At 54.8% G+C, this 15,839-nt stretch overlaps 2 protein-coding genes across 4 annotated transcripts in view; both read right to left on the reverse strand.

Annotated features, from left to right (window-relative positions):
- ALDH4A1 (aldehyde dehydrogenase 4 family member A1) overlaps positions 1-5,995 on the reverse strand; it is a 29,155-nt gene extending 23,160 nt beyond the window's left edge. The window contains exon 1 of the mRNA XM_075551260.1: positions 5,765-5,995. Coding sequence (XP_075407375.1) covers positions 5,765-5,826 — 62 coding nt within the window. The 5' untranslated portion in view covers positions 5,827-5,995. The remainder of the gene's footprint in view (positions 1-5,764) is intronic.
- A 3,951-nt stretch (positions 5,996-9,946) lies between these two features.
- Positions 9,947-15,839, reverse strand: part of IFFO2 (intermediate filament family orphan 2) — a 47,351-nt gene continuing 41,458 nt past the window's right edge. For all 3 annotated transcript variants that reach the window (XM_075551289.1, XM_075551279.1, XM_075551271.1), the window contains 2 exons: positions 15,620-15,750; positions 9,947-14,245 (listed from right to left, as the gene is read on the reverse strand). In XM_075551289.1, coding sequence (XP_075407404.1) covers positions 14,140-14,245; positions 15,620-15,750 — 237 coding nt within the window. In that variant the 3' untranslated portion in view covers positions 9,947-14,139. The remainder of the gene's footprint in view (positions 14,246-15,619; positions 15,751-15,839) is intronic.

Raw genomic sequence — 15,839 nt, forward strand, 5'->3', positions numbered from 1 at the left:
TTCGACTCTGTCCCATGGGGTCACTGTGAGTCGATGGCTTTGGAGCCAGTGTGGGCCTGGAGGCATCAGCACCTGGCAAATGAACACAATGAACGCATGTGTCTGAGAGAACCAGACTCTGCGGACAGGACCCCCGGCCAGTGCTCTGGGATGGCGGGGGCCCAATGCCAGTCCCTTGGTTCCATAGGAGCTCAAGTGGGGAGTGGCCGATAGCAGAAAGAGGAGAAAGCTGAAAGGGAAAGGGCCTTGCCTTCTTCAGCCCAGGCTCTGCTCGCTGTTATCTGGGGCCTGATAAGGCAAATCCACCTTATCGCTGAGGGAGCAGCTGAGCAGAGAGAAAGGACAAGGCCCAGGGCAGGGCAGGAGCGCTAAGCCTGGCCCTTGGATGAGCTGCTTCCACCCGGCAGCCCAGGAAGAACATGGAGAACAGTTACAGGGCACCTAAGTGCATCATGCACCATGGCATGTGGTTGCCCAGATGAAGGGCAGCTGGCCTTACCTCTGCTCCATAGATGGAGAAACAGAGGTCAGAGTGGTTTCCTTGTTCCCTAATGGTCACAGCTTGTACCAGGTCCACCTCACTCCGAACCCTCAGACCTTTGGCCCTCCCTTACCACCCGCTCCTGGCCAGCTGCTGTCATTAGCTGCCAGTCAGGCCACTTACAGCAGTGAGACCCTACCTGGTGCTACACCACCCCCAGGGGCTGAACGACGAGGCTTAGGGTCTTCACCGGCTGCTTTCCAGAAGCAGATCGCCCGGCCTTTCTTCCTAGTCTGCCTTAGTCTGGATGCTCCACTGAAGCCTGCTCAGCGACACGGCGGCATGGAAGTCCCCACTGGTGAACCAGTGGTGGCTGCACACCAGGTGTGAGCCAGCAGGGAACTGAAACTGGGTCTCTGGGATGGAAGTCGAGAATTGACCACTGAACCTCCGCTGCCTTCCACCTCATGGAAAACAAAACCCCAAAAGCCAAACGCCCTGCCATCGACTTGATCCCTACTCACGGTGACACTGGGGCAGAGTCACCTGCTCCGGAGGGCTTCCAAGGCTTCGTGTAACCTTTACGGCAGGAGATGGGCACACCTTGCTCCTTGGATTGGCCACTGTGTTTGCATGTCAGCGCTGTTAGGTGCCAAGGATTCGGTTCAGAAGCACAGGCACCCTGGCACGGAAGCATGAAGCGCCGCCCGGTCCTGCCCCCATCAAACCACGTCTGCTGTTGTCAGGCCAGCTCGCTGCGGGCCTTCGTCCTTTGGCACTGCCCCTCAAGGTCCCGTGAGTCCGCTGGACTGGTGCATCACACCTGGGTGCGCCCGTGCCACTCGCTGCCTGAGTGGGATGCGAGCAACTCCACAGAGAAGTCAGCACCACGCCAACGGTCTGGTCTGTTGTGTCCACTCACGCCAACGCGGGCAGAACCCCCGCCAAGCACCAGGCGCCCAGCAAGCCACTCGTCCCCTCATCTCGAATCTCTGAAGGTCCACAGCCAAACTCACGAGCATGTCCGATAGGGCTGCAATGAGTCAGCATCCACTTGACAGCGAGGAGTTTGGCTCTCTGAGTAAGGACAGAGTCGAACTGTCCCCCAGGGTCCCTAAGGCGACAACTTTCTCCGGCGGAGTAGGAACCAACACCACCTTCTGGTTAGCCGCCAGGCAGTACTTCAACCACTGTGCCACCAAGGTTCTTTCACCCCATCGGGCAGTATATCAGAGTATTCAGTAGAAGCTCCTGAGAGCTACCAGTAAAAAGAGGCCCAGGGCACTGCCACCAGAAAGGCAGGCAGGGACCCCTGGTAAATGAGCAAGCAGGTCACCGAAGAGCCAATCTGCTCTTCCAGAGCTCTGGTGCTCCATCACGGTCATCCTGCGCACCCTGTCCCCAAAGAAGCCTGAGGGACTGTGGATTCGGCACAAGGCCCAATGGAGGGTTAGCAGGCTCGAGGCTGGGGAAACCCTGTCCTGAGGCAGTGTGAGCCTGGGGTCCGGAGGCCAACACTCGCTCTCCTCTCAACCGGGAGGCCCAGAAATGAAGCGCAGGGATCCGGAGTCAGCCTTGCCGCCCAGCTCCCTCGCCAGCATGGCCATTAAGTGTGCCCACCTGCAAAACGGGAACGCCGCAGAGCAGAGCTTATCCACCCAAAGCCTGGCCTCGGCGCTTGAGTGAGGGGTCAATCTCGTTGCTGCGGGCCCCGTGGCAAGTGGCTCCTGCCACACCCTGGACCATGAACTTCCCCCTGTGCTCTGAGGGAGAAGGACGAGGCCGTCTGCTACTCTAAAGATTTAGTCTCAGAAACCCCATAAACCAAAAACCAAACGTACTGCCACTGAGTCAATATTGACTCCCAGAGACCTTGTAAGACGGGTAAACCGGCCCCTGTGGGTTTCCCAGCCTGTAATTATTCCCAGCCCCGTCTTCTTCCCCCAAACCAAGTTAAACTGGCTGTCATCGAGGCAATGCTGGCTCCTAGTGACGCCCCGTGGGTCTCCAAGACAGGCTGTCACTGTCTACGGGAGTAGAAAGCCCTGTGTTTCTCCCACGAGGCTGCTGGTGGTTTCAAACTGCCGACCGTGTGGATCGCAACCACTAGCGCTCCTGCCCTTCTCCCCAGACACGCTATGTATAAGTCAAAATTGACGTCGTTGTTTCTGTCCTGGTTTGTTTTGTTTCTTTTTTAGATTAGAGAGTGCTTGCTACCAGATTCAAAAACAGTTGCCGACCTAACTCCGACTCTGGGCCACAAGATGAAGGGCGCTCCTCCGCGTTGTCAATGACTGAGTCGTCCTTCGAAGCCAGTGGCCAGGCCTTTGGACTTGAACCTCCACCTTTTGGTTCCAGCCAAGAGCATGTATCACCGGCTCCACCCAGGGACTCCTTGCACTCACAGGTTCTTTTTAATGTCTCATCCTTTCTGCCCCATTAGGAAGCAGCTCCGCAAAGGGTCCATCCGCACAGGCATCCTCTGGACCCACCACCGCCAGCGTGTGGAACACAGGAGCCACCCATGGCACCTTCTATGAATGCCATTCTGGGCCTCCCTGGGCTTGTGTTGACAGAAGGGTGGTCTCTGAGCGCAGCAAGAAGCCTGCAAAGAGAACCCACTGACAAGTGCGGCTATGATCTCAGTGTGGAAGAGGAATCCTCCTGCCTCCTCCCTTCTTCCTACACCTGGCCCTATCCGCTCCCCACCCACGGAAGACACACAGTGTTGAAACTCACCCAGGCTCAGGGCTCCCCCGTGACCTTAGGGGACAGGAAGAGAGAAGGGACACTGATTAACTTGGGAAGGAGTAGTGCTTAGCGGGGGGGGGGGGGGGGGGGGGTGTGACAGCAGGCCATAGTCCTAGCGGTCAGGTAAATAAAGCTCAGAAAGGGAGGCCTGGACATAGGCACAGGCCAAGGGCACTTCCAGCAGGCTGCAAACCCTCCTGGGAGGGGGGCTGTGTCCTATCCACCTCCCTCCGCCAGTTCCCGAGCCCGAGAGGCTCAATGAGCAGGCAAGGGTTTGCAAACCTGGATCTGAAGGGCAGCTCCGCCCCCAGACTGCCCCTCGGTTTCTCCACACCTGACCTGGTGGGATAGTGGTTACCCTGTTGGGCTGCTAACCACATGGTCAGCACTTCTAAACCAGCAGCTGCTCCATGGGAGAAGACAGGGCTTTCTACTCATGTAAAGAATGACAGTCTCAGAAACTCACAGGGGCAGTTGTCTGGCCTAGACGGCCTCTGTGAATCAGCATGAGCTTGATGGCGGTGAGTTTGTTGTGTTTTCAACTTGGATGCAGCCTGGGGTGCGTGACAGGTTGGCCCCTCAGCTGCCAGCTGACAGGCAAGAGTTCACAGAGGCCTGGTGATCTACTTCTCAAAAACACTGGGCAGTGAACCCCGATGGAACGGTTCTACTCTGACCCATCTGCAGTCTACCAGAGGCAGGACCCACTGGGCAGTTTCTGTTGCTGTTCGGTGTCGCCAGTGCAGGAGAACAAGACACTCGCCTGGGACTGGGCCCTCCACACAATGGCTCTCATGTTTGAGCCCAGGTTGCAACCACCGTGTCGATGCATCTCATGGAGGGCCTGCCTCTTTTGCTGCCTGTGGCAGTTACATAATCTGTTGTCAGTTTGAGAGGATTAAGCGTGAAGGAGTGGAGTCTAACCTGTCCATCAGGTAGACATTTGATGACCTCATGTGGAGGCGCTAAGGAGATAAGTAGCTCGCTGGAGGCTCACTCCCAGAAGCCACATGAAGCTACCCTCATGCAGCCCGAGCCCTGGGAGCTGGTGAAGCCACATGGAGACCCCTGCCAGCGCTGAGATGCTTACAATGTCACTGGATCCACAAGACTTCCCACCCACTGGCCGGTGATCGTCCTGCATTCGGTGTCATTGCATGTGTTTCATGAGTCTGAAGAGGCCTTTATAGCTTAGTCATAGGGACCAAGGGGCTAATATCGGGCTTATGGACTTGATCTGGAATGGGCTGGGATGTTTTCCTCAATGTTCAATTGCCTTTGTATATAAAGCTCTTTCTTATACACATGAGTGTCTATGAATTTGTTCCTCTAGTCAACCCAGACTAACACACTGCCCCTCCACTTTACTAAGCATGATGTCCTCCTCCAGGGACTGGTCTCCCCTGACAATATGTCCAAAGTATCTACCTTACAGGAGCGAGACATTTAAATAAAGTGCTAATAAATGATATCCAGGCACTTCCCATGTGCCAGGCAGTTTTATGCATTTTACAAATCAACTTGCTTCTTTCTCACAGTACTGCCAAATACTTAGTACATTATATAACCCCTTGCCGGCTGAGACGATGGAGTCCAGTTTACAGTGACCATATTGGACAGAGCAGAATGGCCCCACAAGGTCCCGAGGAAAGGCTCAAAATAAAAGTCAAACTCACTGCCACTGAGTCGGTTCTGACTCACAGTGACTCTATACGACAGGGTAAAACTGCTCCTGTGAGTTTTGGAGACTATAACTCTTTATAGGAGTAGAAAGCCTCATCTTTCTCCCCAGGAGCAGCTGATGGTTTCAAACTGCTGACCTTGTGGAGTGTTAGAAGCCCAATAGGTAAACAGCTCCGTCAGGCAACAGGGCTCCCTTAAGGAGGGCTAGTGGGCTCAAAAAGCGGGCCTTGAGTTAGACACAGAACTTATAATCACTGCACCCCCGGGCTAGGAGGGTACATTACACCCACTAAAACACAGGGTCACCCAGCCGATCCCGCAGGAGCGGCCCATAATATGACCATTCCACCTACCAGAAAGGAGTCCCTCTGGAGTGGTTTTCCATCTAACACTTAAGACAGAAAAATGGGGAAGAGAAGCAGAAAGGAGGAGTCAGGTGATTGCTCCCAAGGGTGGGTCTTTAAACGCTGGTCGAAGGTGTGGACGTAGAATCCGTAAATGCTCAGCCAGCGCACGTGGGGTGAGGAAACGGGAGTCCCAGAATGAGGCGGCAGATGAGTGGATCAGACGCTGTTTGCAAGCATGGGTGGGGCCGCCAGAGCCCCGGGGCACCCCCACCCGGCCCCAGAATTTGGGGAAGGGGTCCCTCTCGCTGAAAGTTAGTGACCCCCAGGGGAGGCTGGGCAGTGAGGTGCGGAGCCTCCGTGGGAGGAACGCGGGGACACTGGAGGCAGAGGCCCCGGAGGAGGGAGCACCAACAGAGTCCGGCGGGGACAGCCGCTCGGCGACTCGGCGACCCCAGGCCAGCAGGCGCCGCGCCGGGGGCTCCCCAGCCCACGGTTCACTCACCTGACCCCCGTCCAGGGGCGGCCCAGCAGGGCGCGGCGGAGCGCGGGCAGAGGGAGCAGCATCGCCGGCTTGCAACACGACTGTCCCCGACGGGAGTTGGGATCGGGCCCCGCAGGATCTCTGGGCCCCGCCCCACTCGGAACACACCACTTTGCAGAGAGGGGTTGCAGAGCTCGCCCCCGTCCTCCGCGCTGGAATCAGTATGACGCCACACCTCCACCTTCTCGTAACAGAACCATTCCCGTATTGTCCCCGAATGGGACCGTTGTGGACCACCGAACGAGGAAAACCGGTAGAGAAGGACCGGAATATCGTCTCTGTCCCCCTTCGGAAGTGATGGTCTGACCCATCTCCTGATGCCAAAGAGGGGAAAGGGGCGTGAGCTCCATTAACCAATCAGAGTTACTCATGAGAGCGCCTGGACCAATCAGAAGGACGGTCAGGTTGCAGCCTTCTTGGCCGCCGAATGGGACGAAAAGAACCAATTGGAGAACGGGAGCGGGGCCACGTGCCGAGTCTAGGAGGAAGAACGTACGGGGCCAGGCGCTAGGTCAGCGCTTTAGGTTATCCGTATGGGGCTGCGTTTGGTGGGTGGGAGGCCCTAAATGTGTGCAGGTACCAGATTCCACACCCGCCCCGCTCCACGGCCCGGAGCCAGCCGCCCTCCACCTCCCAGCCTGGCGCTGGGCCCCCGCCGCCTCCCAGGGCCTGGCGCTTCTTAAAATTGGCCCGAAGGCGCCCTTGCAGATCACCATCGATCGCAGATAAAACCTGAGCAGATCAAGGCTGAACTTCCCCTGCCAGGAACCACTGCTCTGACGTTTGTTTTACCCCATCGAAATTTGTGTTCTGTTTCCTTTATTTTGTTTTATATATTTTTTTATAAATCATTTTATTGGGGGCTCGTACAACTCATCGCAACAAATAGCAACAAATGTACAAGTGTGCTTGACACAATGGATGGACGTATGGATTGTGTTAACAGTCTGTTTCCTTCATGACTGCTTGAAGGCTATTTAAGACCTGGATTCTGACCTCATTTTGGAGGCCATTTTGGGTCTTAGGAGGTTAGGCTTGTGTCCCCTCACCATATTTAATCAGCCTGTACGGTGAGCAAAATGATCAGGGAAGGATTATATGAAGAAGAGTGCCATCAGGATCGGAAGAAGGCGTCTTACCTTGTGCTATGCAGATGGCAACCGTGCTGGCTGAAGGTGAGGGAGATCCAGGAGGGCGGCCTTCCGTGTGGATCACAACTCAAGGTAAACGAAGACTAAAATCCTCACAACTGGAGAAAAGACTCAGGTTGTCAAGGATTTTGCCTTGCTTGGGTCCAGTGCTCATGGAAGCAGCAGCCAAGATCAAATGGCACGTTGCATTGGGTCAATCTGCAAACAAGAATGTGACTTTGAGGCCTAAGGTGCGCCTGACCCAAGCCAGGGTCATTTCAGTGGCCTCGTGTGCAGGTGAAAGTAGGGCATTCAGTAAGGAAGACCAGAGAAGAATTGATGCATTTGAATTAGGGTGCTGTTGAAGAGTATTGGAAGTACCATGGGCTGTCAAAAGAACAAACAAAGCTGTCTTGAGAAGAAATACAGCCGGGTTCCTTAAAAGCCAGGGTGGTGGGTGAAGGGAAGCCTGGATGGCAAGACTTCATCTCACGTATTTGGACATGTTATCAGAAGAGACCAGTCTCTGGGGAAGGCGTCACACTGGGTAGAGGGGCAGTGACCGAGGAAAGCCTCTGCGGGATGGATTGACAGGGTGGCTGCGACAACTAGCTCAAACAGAAGAACCATTGAGCTCTGGACCAAGCCGTGTTTCAGTCTGTTGTACACGGGGTAGCTCTGAGTCAGGGCTGCCTTGATGGCACCTACCAATAAGGAGGCCATTCTGCTCCTGAAGTAATTATAGCATTTTTCCCATTGTGGCAGTTACATAATCTCCTGTCTTGCGAAGGGGTGGAGTTGAGCCTGTCAATCAGATCTCAGCTTGATGACCTCATTTTGGAGGCCAGATACATACTCTCTCTGCTTCGTCTGTCTTCCTGCTGACAAGACACATGGGGCCACACTGAGGGAACCAGAATCCTGGAGCGGGAGGAGCCATGTGGAGACCCATGCCAGTGCAGAGATGCTTCCGCCGACACTGGACCCACAAGACTTTCCACCCACTGGCCTGTGATCTTCCCCCATTCAGTGTCATTGCATGTTTTGTGTGAGTCTGAAGAGGAATTTATAGACTGGTATCGGACATATGGGCTAATATCAGACATATGGACTTGATCTGGACTGGGCTACATACAATTACTCTTTGATTTAAATCATTTTTTTTAAATCATTTTTTTTAAATCATTTTATTGGGAGCTCATACAACTCTTTTTTTTTAACAATTTATTGGGGCTCATACAATTCTTATCACAGTTCATACATATACATACATCAATTGTATAAAGCACATCTGTACAGTCTTTGCCCTAATCATTTTTTCTTTTTTCTTTTTTTACATATTAGGGACTCATACAACTCTTATCACCATCCATACATATACATACATCAATTGTATAAAGCACATCCATACATTCCCTGCCCCAATCATTCTCAAGGCATTTGCTCTCCACTTAAGCCCCTTGCATCAGGTCCTCTTTTTTTCCCCCTCCCTCCCCTTTCCCCCCTCCCTCATGTGCCCTTGGTAATTTATACATCGTTATTTTGTCATATCTTGCCTTATCCTGAGTCTCCCTTTCCCCCTTCTCCGCCATCCCTCCCCCAGGGAGGAGGTCACATGTGGATCCTTGTAATCAGTTCCCCCTTTCCAACCCACTCACCCTCCACTCTCCCAGCATCGTCCCTCACACCCTTGGTCCTGAAGGTATCATCCACCCTGGATTCCCTGTACCTCCAACCCTCATATGCACCAGTGTACAGCCTCTGTCCTATCCAGCCCTGCAAGGCAGAATTCGGATCATGGTAGTTGGGGGGAGGAAGCATCCAGGATCTGGGGGAAAGCTGTGTTCTTCATCGGTACTACCTCACGCTCATACAACTCTTAACACAATTCAAACATCCATTGTGTCAAGCACATTTATACATTTGTTGCCATCATCATTCTCAGAACATTTTCTTTCTACTTGCGCCCTTGGTATCATAAAGCTCTTGCTTATACACGAGTGTCTATGAATTTGTCTCTCTCTTTGATACACATGAGTGTCGATGGATTTGTTTCTCTAGTCTACCCAGACTAACAGTCATCCTGCAATTGATTCTTCAAGCTGTGTGACCTGAGTTCCTGCTTGGGAGAGAATTGACAATGCTGACTCTGGTTCCGACATGCAACACTGGGCAAGTAACATAACCTCCTCGGGCCTTAGTTTCCTCATCCAGAAAATGGAGTTAATCATGGTTGTTAGTTGTCATGGAGATGGCTGTGACTTACGCATAACTTAAGCACAACAGAACAAACAGTTGCTGGTCCCGCGCCAGCTTCCCGTTGGTTCCTGCGGGCCAGCCCGTTAGGGCCAGGGCCATGGGAAACCTCACCTAAGGTTCCCTCCCCATGCTGTCATTGGTCCACTTTACACTGTCCCCACCATCGCGTGCCACACCTTTTCCTCTCGGAGGAGGACAGAACACCCAGTTTATGAGATGGGCATTGTTACCTTCAAAGAACAGGCAGTAAGCCAGGGAGACAATGTCGACTGCAAATCTGAGACATGGCACAAAGCTCATTGGAACTGGCAGGGACGGTTTCTCTTCATCCTTGGAGAAGCACCTAGGCTGGCAGGCCCCGTGTGGATGAGCTCAATGGCGTCTTGAGGGTAGCCATCAACAAGAAGAAACCGGAATGCTAGTTTCAAACCCAGAGGCTCTCCTGGGTACTGTGGAGTTTGAGATCCAGGGGCTTTGGAGGCAACAGGTCCTCGGCCCCCAACCAGACAACGGCAGCTCTCCAGCCTGTGACCTCCCTGGTGCGCTCATCTGTAAACTGTGCTTGGAATTCTTTCGAAGAAGTCATTGTGAGCTGCAAGTGTGGTGGCAAAATGCAAACTGTCCTTTTTCTATCTGATGGGCCGACTCGCTTGTTTCATGTGGATATGGCCCTCAGTGCCCTTGCCCCTCCCACCCCAGGATTGTCACCCTCAATTACAAAAATAACGAAATAAAAGCACCATCAATGCTAAGACATTTCTCTTTATTGAAAAGAAGCCAATATACAGGATATAAAGGGCATGATATTTACAACAGTACAGTAAACAGGTTGGTGTTGGGTAGGATCAGTAGTCTCGTGAGTATAAACACCCCTCCCCACCCCCTCTCCCCTTGATGGCAGACCCTGCTGGCAGACACAGAGCAACAGGAGGGTGGGATGGGACCATGGGATATAAAGTCTCCCTGGGCGGGGTTAAAAATCAGGTAGATGGTCAAATGTCCACACAAGGGTCTTGGGGGTGGGGTGGGGTGGGGGCGTACCTTTGACTCATCTCTTAGAGGGGTTGAAACAAAGGATTTGCCCAAGACCAGCACAGCCCACTCTGAGCCTGGGGTATCCCTTCCCTGGAAATTCCCTTCCACAGAGAATATGCCCCCACCAGACTCTCCCCGCAAGAGATCAGTGTCTGAAGGCTGAAGAACAGGCTGGGAGGGAGTCCCCAGCACCTCATCCCTCAGCCTGGAAGAACAAGGGCATCAAGCCAGCTCGAAGTCCCTGGCCTGCAGGGGGAGCAGCCAGGGCTGGGCTCGACCGTCTCCCAGCATGCCCACCTCTGCCACAGCTGCCTGACAACCTGCAACCCACAAGGATGCAAGCACACAGGTAACCAAGGGCTCCACAGTCCAGAGCCCACGGCCACGTTCTGCTGCTGCCTGGCCCACTCCCAAACACCCCTGGCTTGCTAATGCATCTTGGCAGAGCAGAGTCAGGCAGCAAAGCCTCCCCTACCCTGAGTCAGTTGACAGAGCTGGCTCTCTACCTTGGTACCTTCATCTCCCTCCACCAGCCCAATTGTGAATTCTCTACTGCCCCTTCCACAGACTTCTGAGGACCAAGGAGCTGGGGGTCGGGGAAGGGGCAGGGAGGAAGGAAGTGGGTGAGATGGGTTCCCCACACTGCAGAAGTGGCTCATCGCAGTGGATGCCTAAGAAGGGAGGGTGGGAGGACAGGCTGAAGGGAACTGATTACATGGAAACCAGCAGCAACATGCACAACATCTTGTCCACAGAAAAAACGCTGGGTACCACAGCTGCCTACCCTAAATTTAAAAACCTTCCCTTTCATAAAAATAGACGAGTCTCTTGCTTTTTATAAATAGATTACATTTAGCTTAAGTTATACCTTACATAAGTATCCCCTACCCTACGCCCTCGACCCCTCATCCCAAGCCAAAGCGGTCGAATACCCATAGCTGCGAGCTACGCCCACAGAGCGGAGTCTGTGTTGAACATACAAGTATGTACACAGCTTCCACCTGGCTCGACCACAAGAAAACAAAACGTGTGTGTCTGCTGCTCTTCCCCACCCCACCCCGCCCCCCATTTCAAGTTTCAAAAGTGTGTGTGTGCGTGTGGGTGTGTGAGTGTATGTGCGTGCACGCACGTGTGTTCCATCATCTGGGAGCCTTAAGGAAGCCCCTCTCCCCATCCCTTCCCCTTCTCAACCCTCTCTTTTGAAATCCCCACCACCAAAAAAAAAAAAAGGAGTGTGAGAGAGGGCAGCAGAAGAGAGCGAGTCCGAGAGCAATTGTAAAATACCAGTGTCAATATGACACTGGGCTGAGAGAGACAGAAGAGAGCCGAAGTATGTACAGCTTTACGAAGGGCAGCCCAGGTCGTCGCCAGCCGGCCGTGCTGCCCCGGGGCGCGGTGGGGTGTTTCTTGGCAAGCTGTGGGCTCATGGTGAGGAGGGAAGCAGGACCCACTGGCAAGGAACTCAAAAAAGAACTGGGTGAGGAGTCAGGCAGGAGGGCCAAGACCCCGGAACCAGCCCGGGAGGCAGGGCGGCCCCACCTCTGGCTGCTCCCCCTATTTACTCGTCCGGGATCCTTGCTCCCAATGGTGAGCAGCTGGGAGGTGCTCTCAGCTCCCTGCCACCTCCAGACAAATGCACAGCACCCTCATCTCCAAAGACAAACAACCTATGCATACACGGGGTGGGGGGGGGAATGGGGCAAAAATAATCCACCAGTCGCCATGACAATCCTCACTATTGCTTTGCAGTCTGGACTCTAAAGCTAGGTCCGTCATCCTTGAGGAACAACTCGGGGCTGGCTTCCATGCTGCCTGCCTGGCCCCCAAGCCATGCCATCTGACGCCCCCCTCAGCCCTGGAGGGAGGAGACCCCCCGGAGGGCGGCCGCCATCCAGCCCTCGGGAAAACGGAAGTCTTTTCAGCAGCTGCGGTCCAGGCCCAACTGGCTCTGATAACCTTTGGTTAAAATAGACATAAAAGAACAAGAACAACAGCAACAACAACCACAATTGTAAGGTACATTTGAACCCTGTAACCTTTAGACTGAGGGTGGCGGAGAGGAGAGAATGCTCTCACCCCAAACCTACTGTCCGCCAAGTACCGACCAAAGGGCTGTTTGGCTAATACGCAGATCCTGGCGTGGAAGCCACGTGACCAGACTGCCCCCAGGGAACCAGCAGGGTGCCCCCTTACCCAAAAACACAAGGGAAAAAGACTTATGACAAAGGCCACCAAGGTCTGATAAATTAGGCAGACACTAGCACACTCATACACTCTTTCCACATATATATATTACGAATAGCCTGTACAATGGCTAAGACTGCAAAACAGAGGATGGGGATGGAAGGAAGAAAAGGTCCTTCACGGTTGCTGGTGCCCTGGGGAGGACAGACAGGGTCCCTGTCCCACTCCAAGCCCCAGCCCTCTCCTGTGTCTCCAGATGCAGAGGGGGATATGAAGTTCTGGTCCCTGGGCGCATTTTGCTCCTTGACCTCCGGGGGGCACTCCTGGGCCAGCAAAAGCAAAATTCCCCACCACGATAGGATTTACAAAGGAAAATAAAGGCCTGCGCAGCCTGCTCAGACCTGAGTACTGGCGGTGGTCTCAGCACAGAGCTCTGCAGCCCAGGCCCACTGGAATCCAGAGAAGCTATGGCTCAAGTGAACCCCCTCCCCCCCCCAACACACACACACTGGGCAGCCACCCTGTGAAGGATGAAAAGAGGCGTATGCTCATGAGCGGAATGGAGGGCAGCCCGGGTTCAAGCTCCTAATGGAACCATCTCCAACCGGCCAGCGGTCCTCATCACCTCCCGGCCCTCCCCTTCCACAGGTCAAGCAACGGGCAACTTGAGATCTAGGAGAACCAAGAAGGTGGGGCCAGCGCTAACAGGGGTGGGTGCCCGGCCTGGCCCCTTCAGCTTTCTGCACGGAGCAAGCACAGGTACTAGTCCTCTGGAGGTGGCCAGAGCAGGGGACAGAGCATCAGATCACCAGAGCAAGAGAAGACCTCCACCCCAAGGGCCCAAGCAGAAGCCAGGGCGAGTTACCAGCCGGGACCAAACTCCCCTCCTGAGAGCCCGCTCACTCTCGGAGGCTACGCAACAGAGATGCAGAGATGGCCCCAGCCCCCTCCCCCCAGATCTAGGGGGCACCGTAGGTCCAGGAGGGGCCGGCCTTCCACAATGAAATAAGGCAAGCTGCTTGTTTTTGGTTTTTTGCATAGTAGTTTAAACACAGTGAGGCCCCACCTTCCCCACAGTGCCTCGTCCCTTCCTGTTACCACTTAATCAAAAAAGAAAAAGAAAAAATTGCTTTTGCTCCCTTCTTCCACCTTTCTGGCCTTCCGTGAGGTGAGTGAGAGGTGTGTGGAGGTCTCCTCACCTGGGCTGGGAGGGCTGGAGGGGTCCAGCTCCTGCCTGGGAGAGGCCCACTCCTCCAAGTCCCACAGTGGTCCAGGCTGACAGGTAGAAGAAGGGAGGGCAGAGCTCACGGCCAATCAGGGGTGCAGGTGGGAAGGGAAAAAAAATGATACCACGGGGGGGGGGGGCGTGCCCACAGCTTAGAGTTCTGTATAAAAACACCTGCTAGGCATAATTCTTTGGAGCTCAAAGTGGCTCAGCTTAAGGGAGAAGGCACAGTTAAGACTGCATCACCCAGACGGACGTCTGCATCGGTAACGTGTGGAGAATAGAAAGACAGCACCATTCCTTGGGTGGAGGGGTGGAGACAGGGCACCGGTCCGTGGGGGGAGTGTGGAAGGAAGGAAGCAGCAGTCCCTTGGGCCTCCAGAGAAGGAAGGGGTTGGCAGTCTGTGTGGTGAGGGCGTGAACCCCACCTCGGGGGCCTCGGGGCCCCAGGCAGGCAGAGCCCCATCTCTAGCACCACCAGGCGCCGCCGGGGGCCTCAGTCATCAGCTGACCATGGGCTCAACATCTGTCTCCCGCTCAAACTCGTCCTGGTTCTCATCTGTGCTTCCTGAGTCACTGCTGGCCACGGAGCTGGGCGACGGGGAATTTCTGGAAGGCAAAGTGACAACGGGGATGCTTAGAAGGCAGCCTGGGGAGCCTGGGAGGATTCCAGGAGCCAGGAAGGCTGAGCTTCCACTCCGGCAAAATCACACCTCAGGGTGGGGTCCTCCTCTCAGACTCTGCCCCTCTCTGCTCGGCTCAGGGTCTAAGCGCTCGAGGTGAACATGGCTCTGGAGGGCCCATGGGGCAGGCCCCTGCACCGGCCTTGAATTGGTCTAAGGGCTTTGGCTTCTCCAGACAGAAATCCCCGGGCGCAGGGACCATGGGTAAGCCGGGTTCTTCCCCCCATTTCCCGAGCAAGCACACCTCTGGGCCCAGCATGGGGGTGTTGCTTCCCATCGAGTGAGTTCTGCCACCAAGTGGCCCCACAGGGTTTCCTCTGCTGTCCTTATAGGGCCACAGAGCCAGGTCTTTCCTCCTGCGTGCCGCAGGTGGGGTACAACTGCCGGCCTTTCGGTTAGCAGCACTTAACCGTTGTGCTCAGTCAATCCCAAAGAACTTGCATTCATAGGGCGGCCACATGGACGGACGGACTTGAATTCTGGCTCTGTGACTGATGCTGGGGGTGCTTCCACATGTTACTCATGCCCCCCCTCTGGACAGCAGAGCTAACCCCAGGGGCCCTGCGGCAGCAGGAGAGTTCAAGCAGGCCACGCTGACTGCAGGCCACACCCATACTGCTGCCCACGGAGCTGTGTCCGTTTTAGACCCTGAGTCCCAAGCACAGCCATGCTGTCACAGAAAGACGGACAAGTGCAGTTAGCACCTGTGCTTCATGCCAGGCAGCCTCTCGTTTGACTAAGGGACTGTTGTCTACAGCCGGGCTACATGTTCCCTGAAGACAGGGACTCTGTCTTGGTCTCCGTGTCCTCCAGAAAAGAAAAAGGGCCCTGATGTTGACCAGCCGACCAGCCCTGGCTTAGAAGATGGGAATGGAAGGGCAATTGCTTCCTATAGACAAACACTAGCCCACGAGGGAACAGTGGAGCTGGCGGTCCCTTGCCTGCTTCCCCCATTCTCCACATCAGCAGAAGGCAGGTATGCGTGCCATGAAGGCCGGGGTTATAGCCTCACGGCCTTGCACACAGCAGGCCCTCAACAAATGGAGCTGAAGCAACAGCAAGGATGGTTTGGTCTGGTGGCTGGTGGCTATGAGATCAGACGTGTAAAGCGCCTGGCACATAGTAGGCGATCTAATCTAGGATGGATGGGCGGGCGATGGATTGCTAGAAGGATCAGTGGCAGGAAGGCTGGAGGATGAGTGGACAGGTGGACAGAGGATAGGCTGGGTGGATCCAATGTGGCCAGGCTGGAAGTGACCCACTGACCCCCTCAGGAGCCCACAGGGGCAGGCGGCCTCACCTGTCTGCGGAGCCTTTGATGAGCCGGCGGCAGGTCTCCATCTGCACATCCAGGCCCCGCTTCATGCTGCACATCTCCATGTACTCGTGCAGGTGCCGGTTCATGTCGCTCTTGGCTGTGGCCAGCTCCAGCTGAGGAGAAGCCACGTGGGATAAGGGGCGGGCAAGTCACCCTCGCAGCAGACCCCTCCTCGCTGCCTCCGTGGTGGCACCATCAAGGC

This window comes from Tenrec ecaudatus, chromosome 1 (assembly GCF_050624435.1).
Source record: "Tenrec ecaudatus isolate mTenEca1 chromosome 1, mTenEca1.hap1, whole genome shotgun sequence".
NCBI classification, from domain to species: domain Eukaryota; kingdom Metazoa; phylum Chordata; class Mammalia; order Afrosoricida; family Tenrecidae; genus Tenrec; species Tenrec ecaudatus.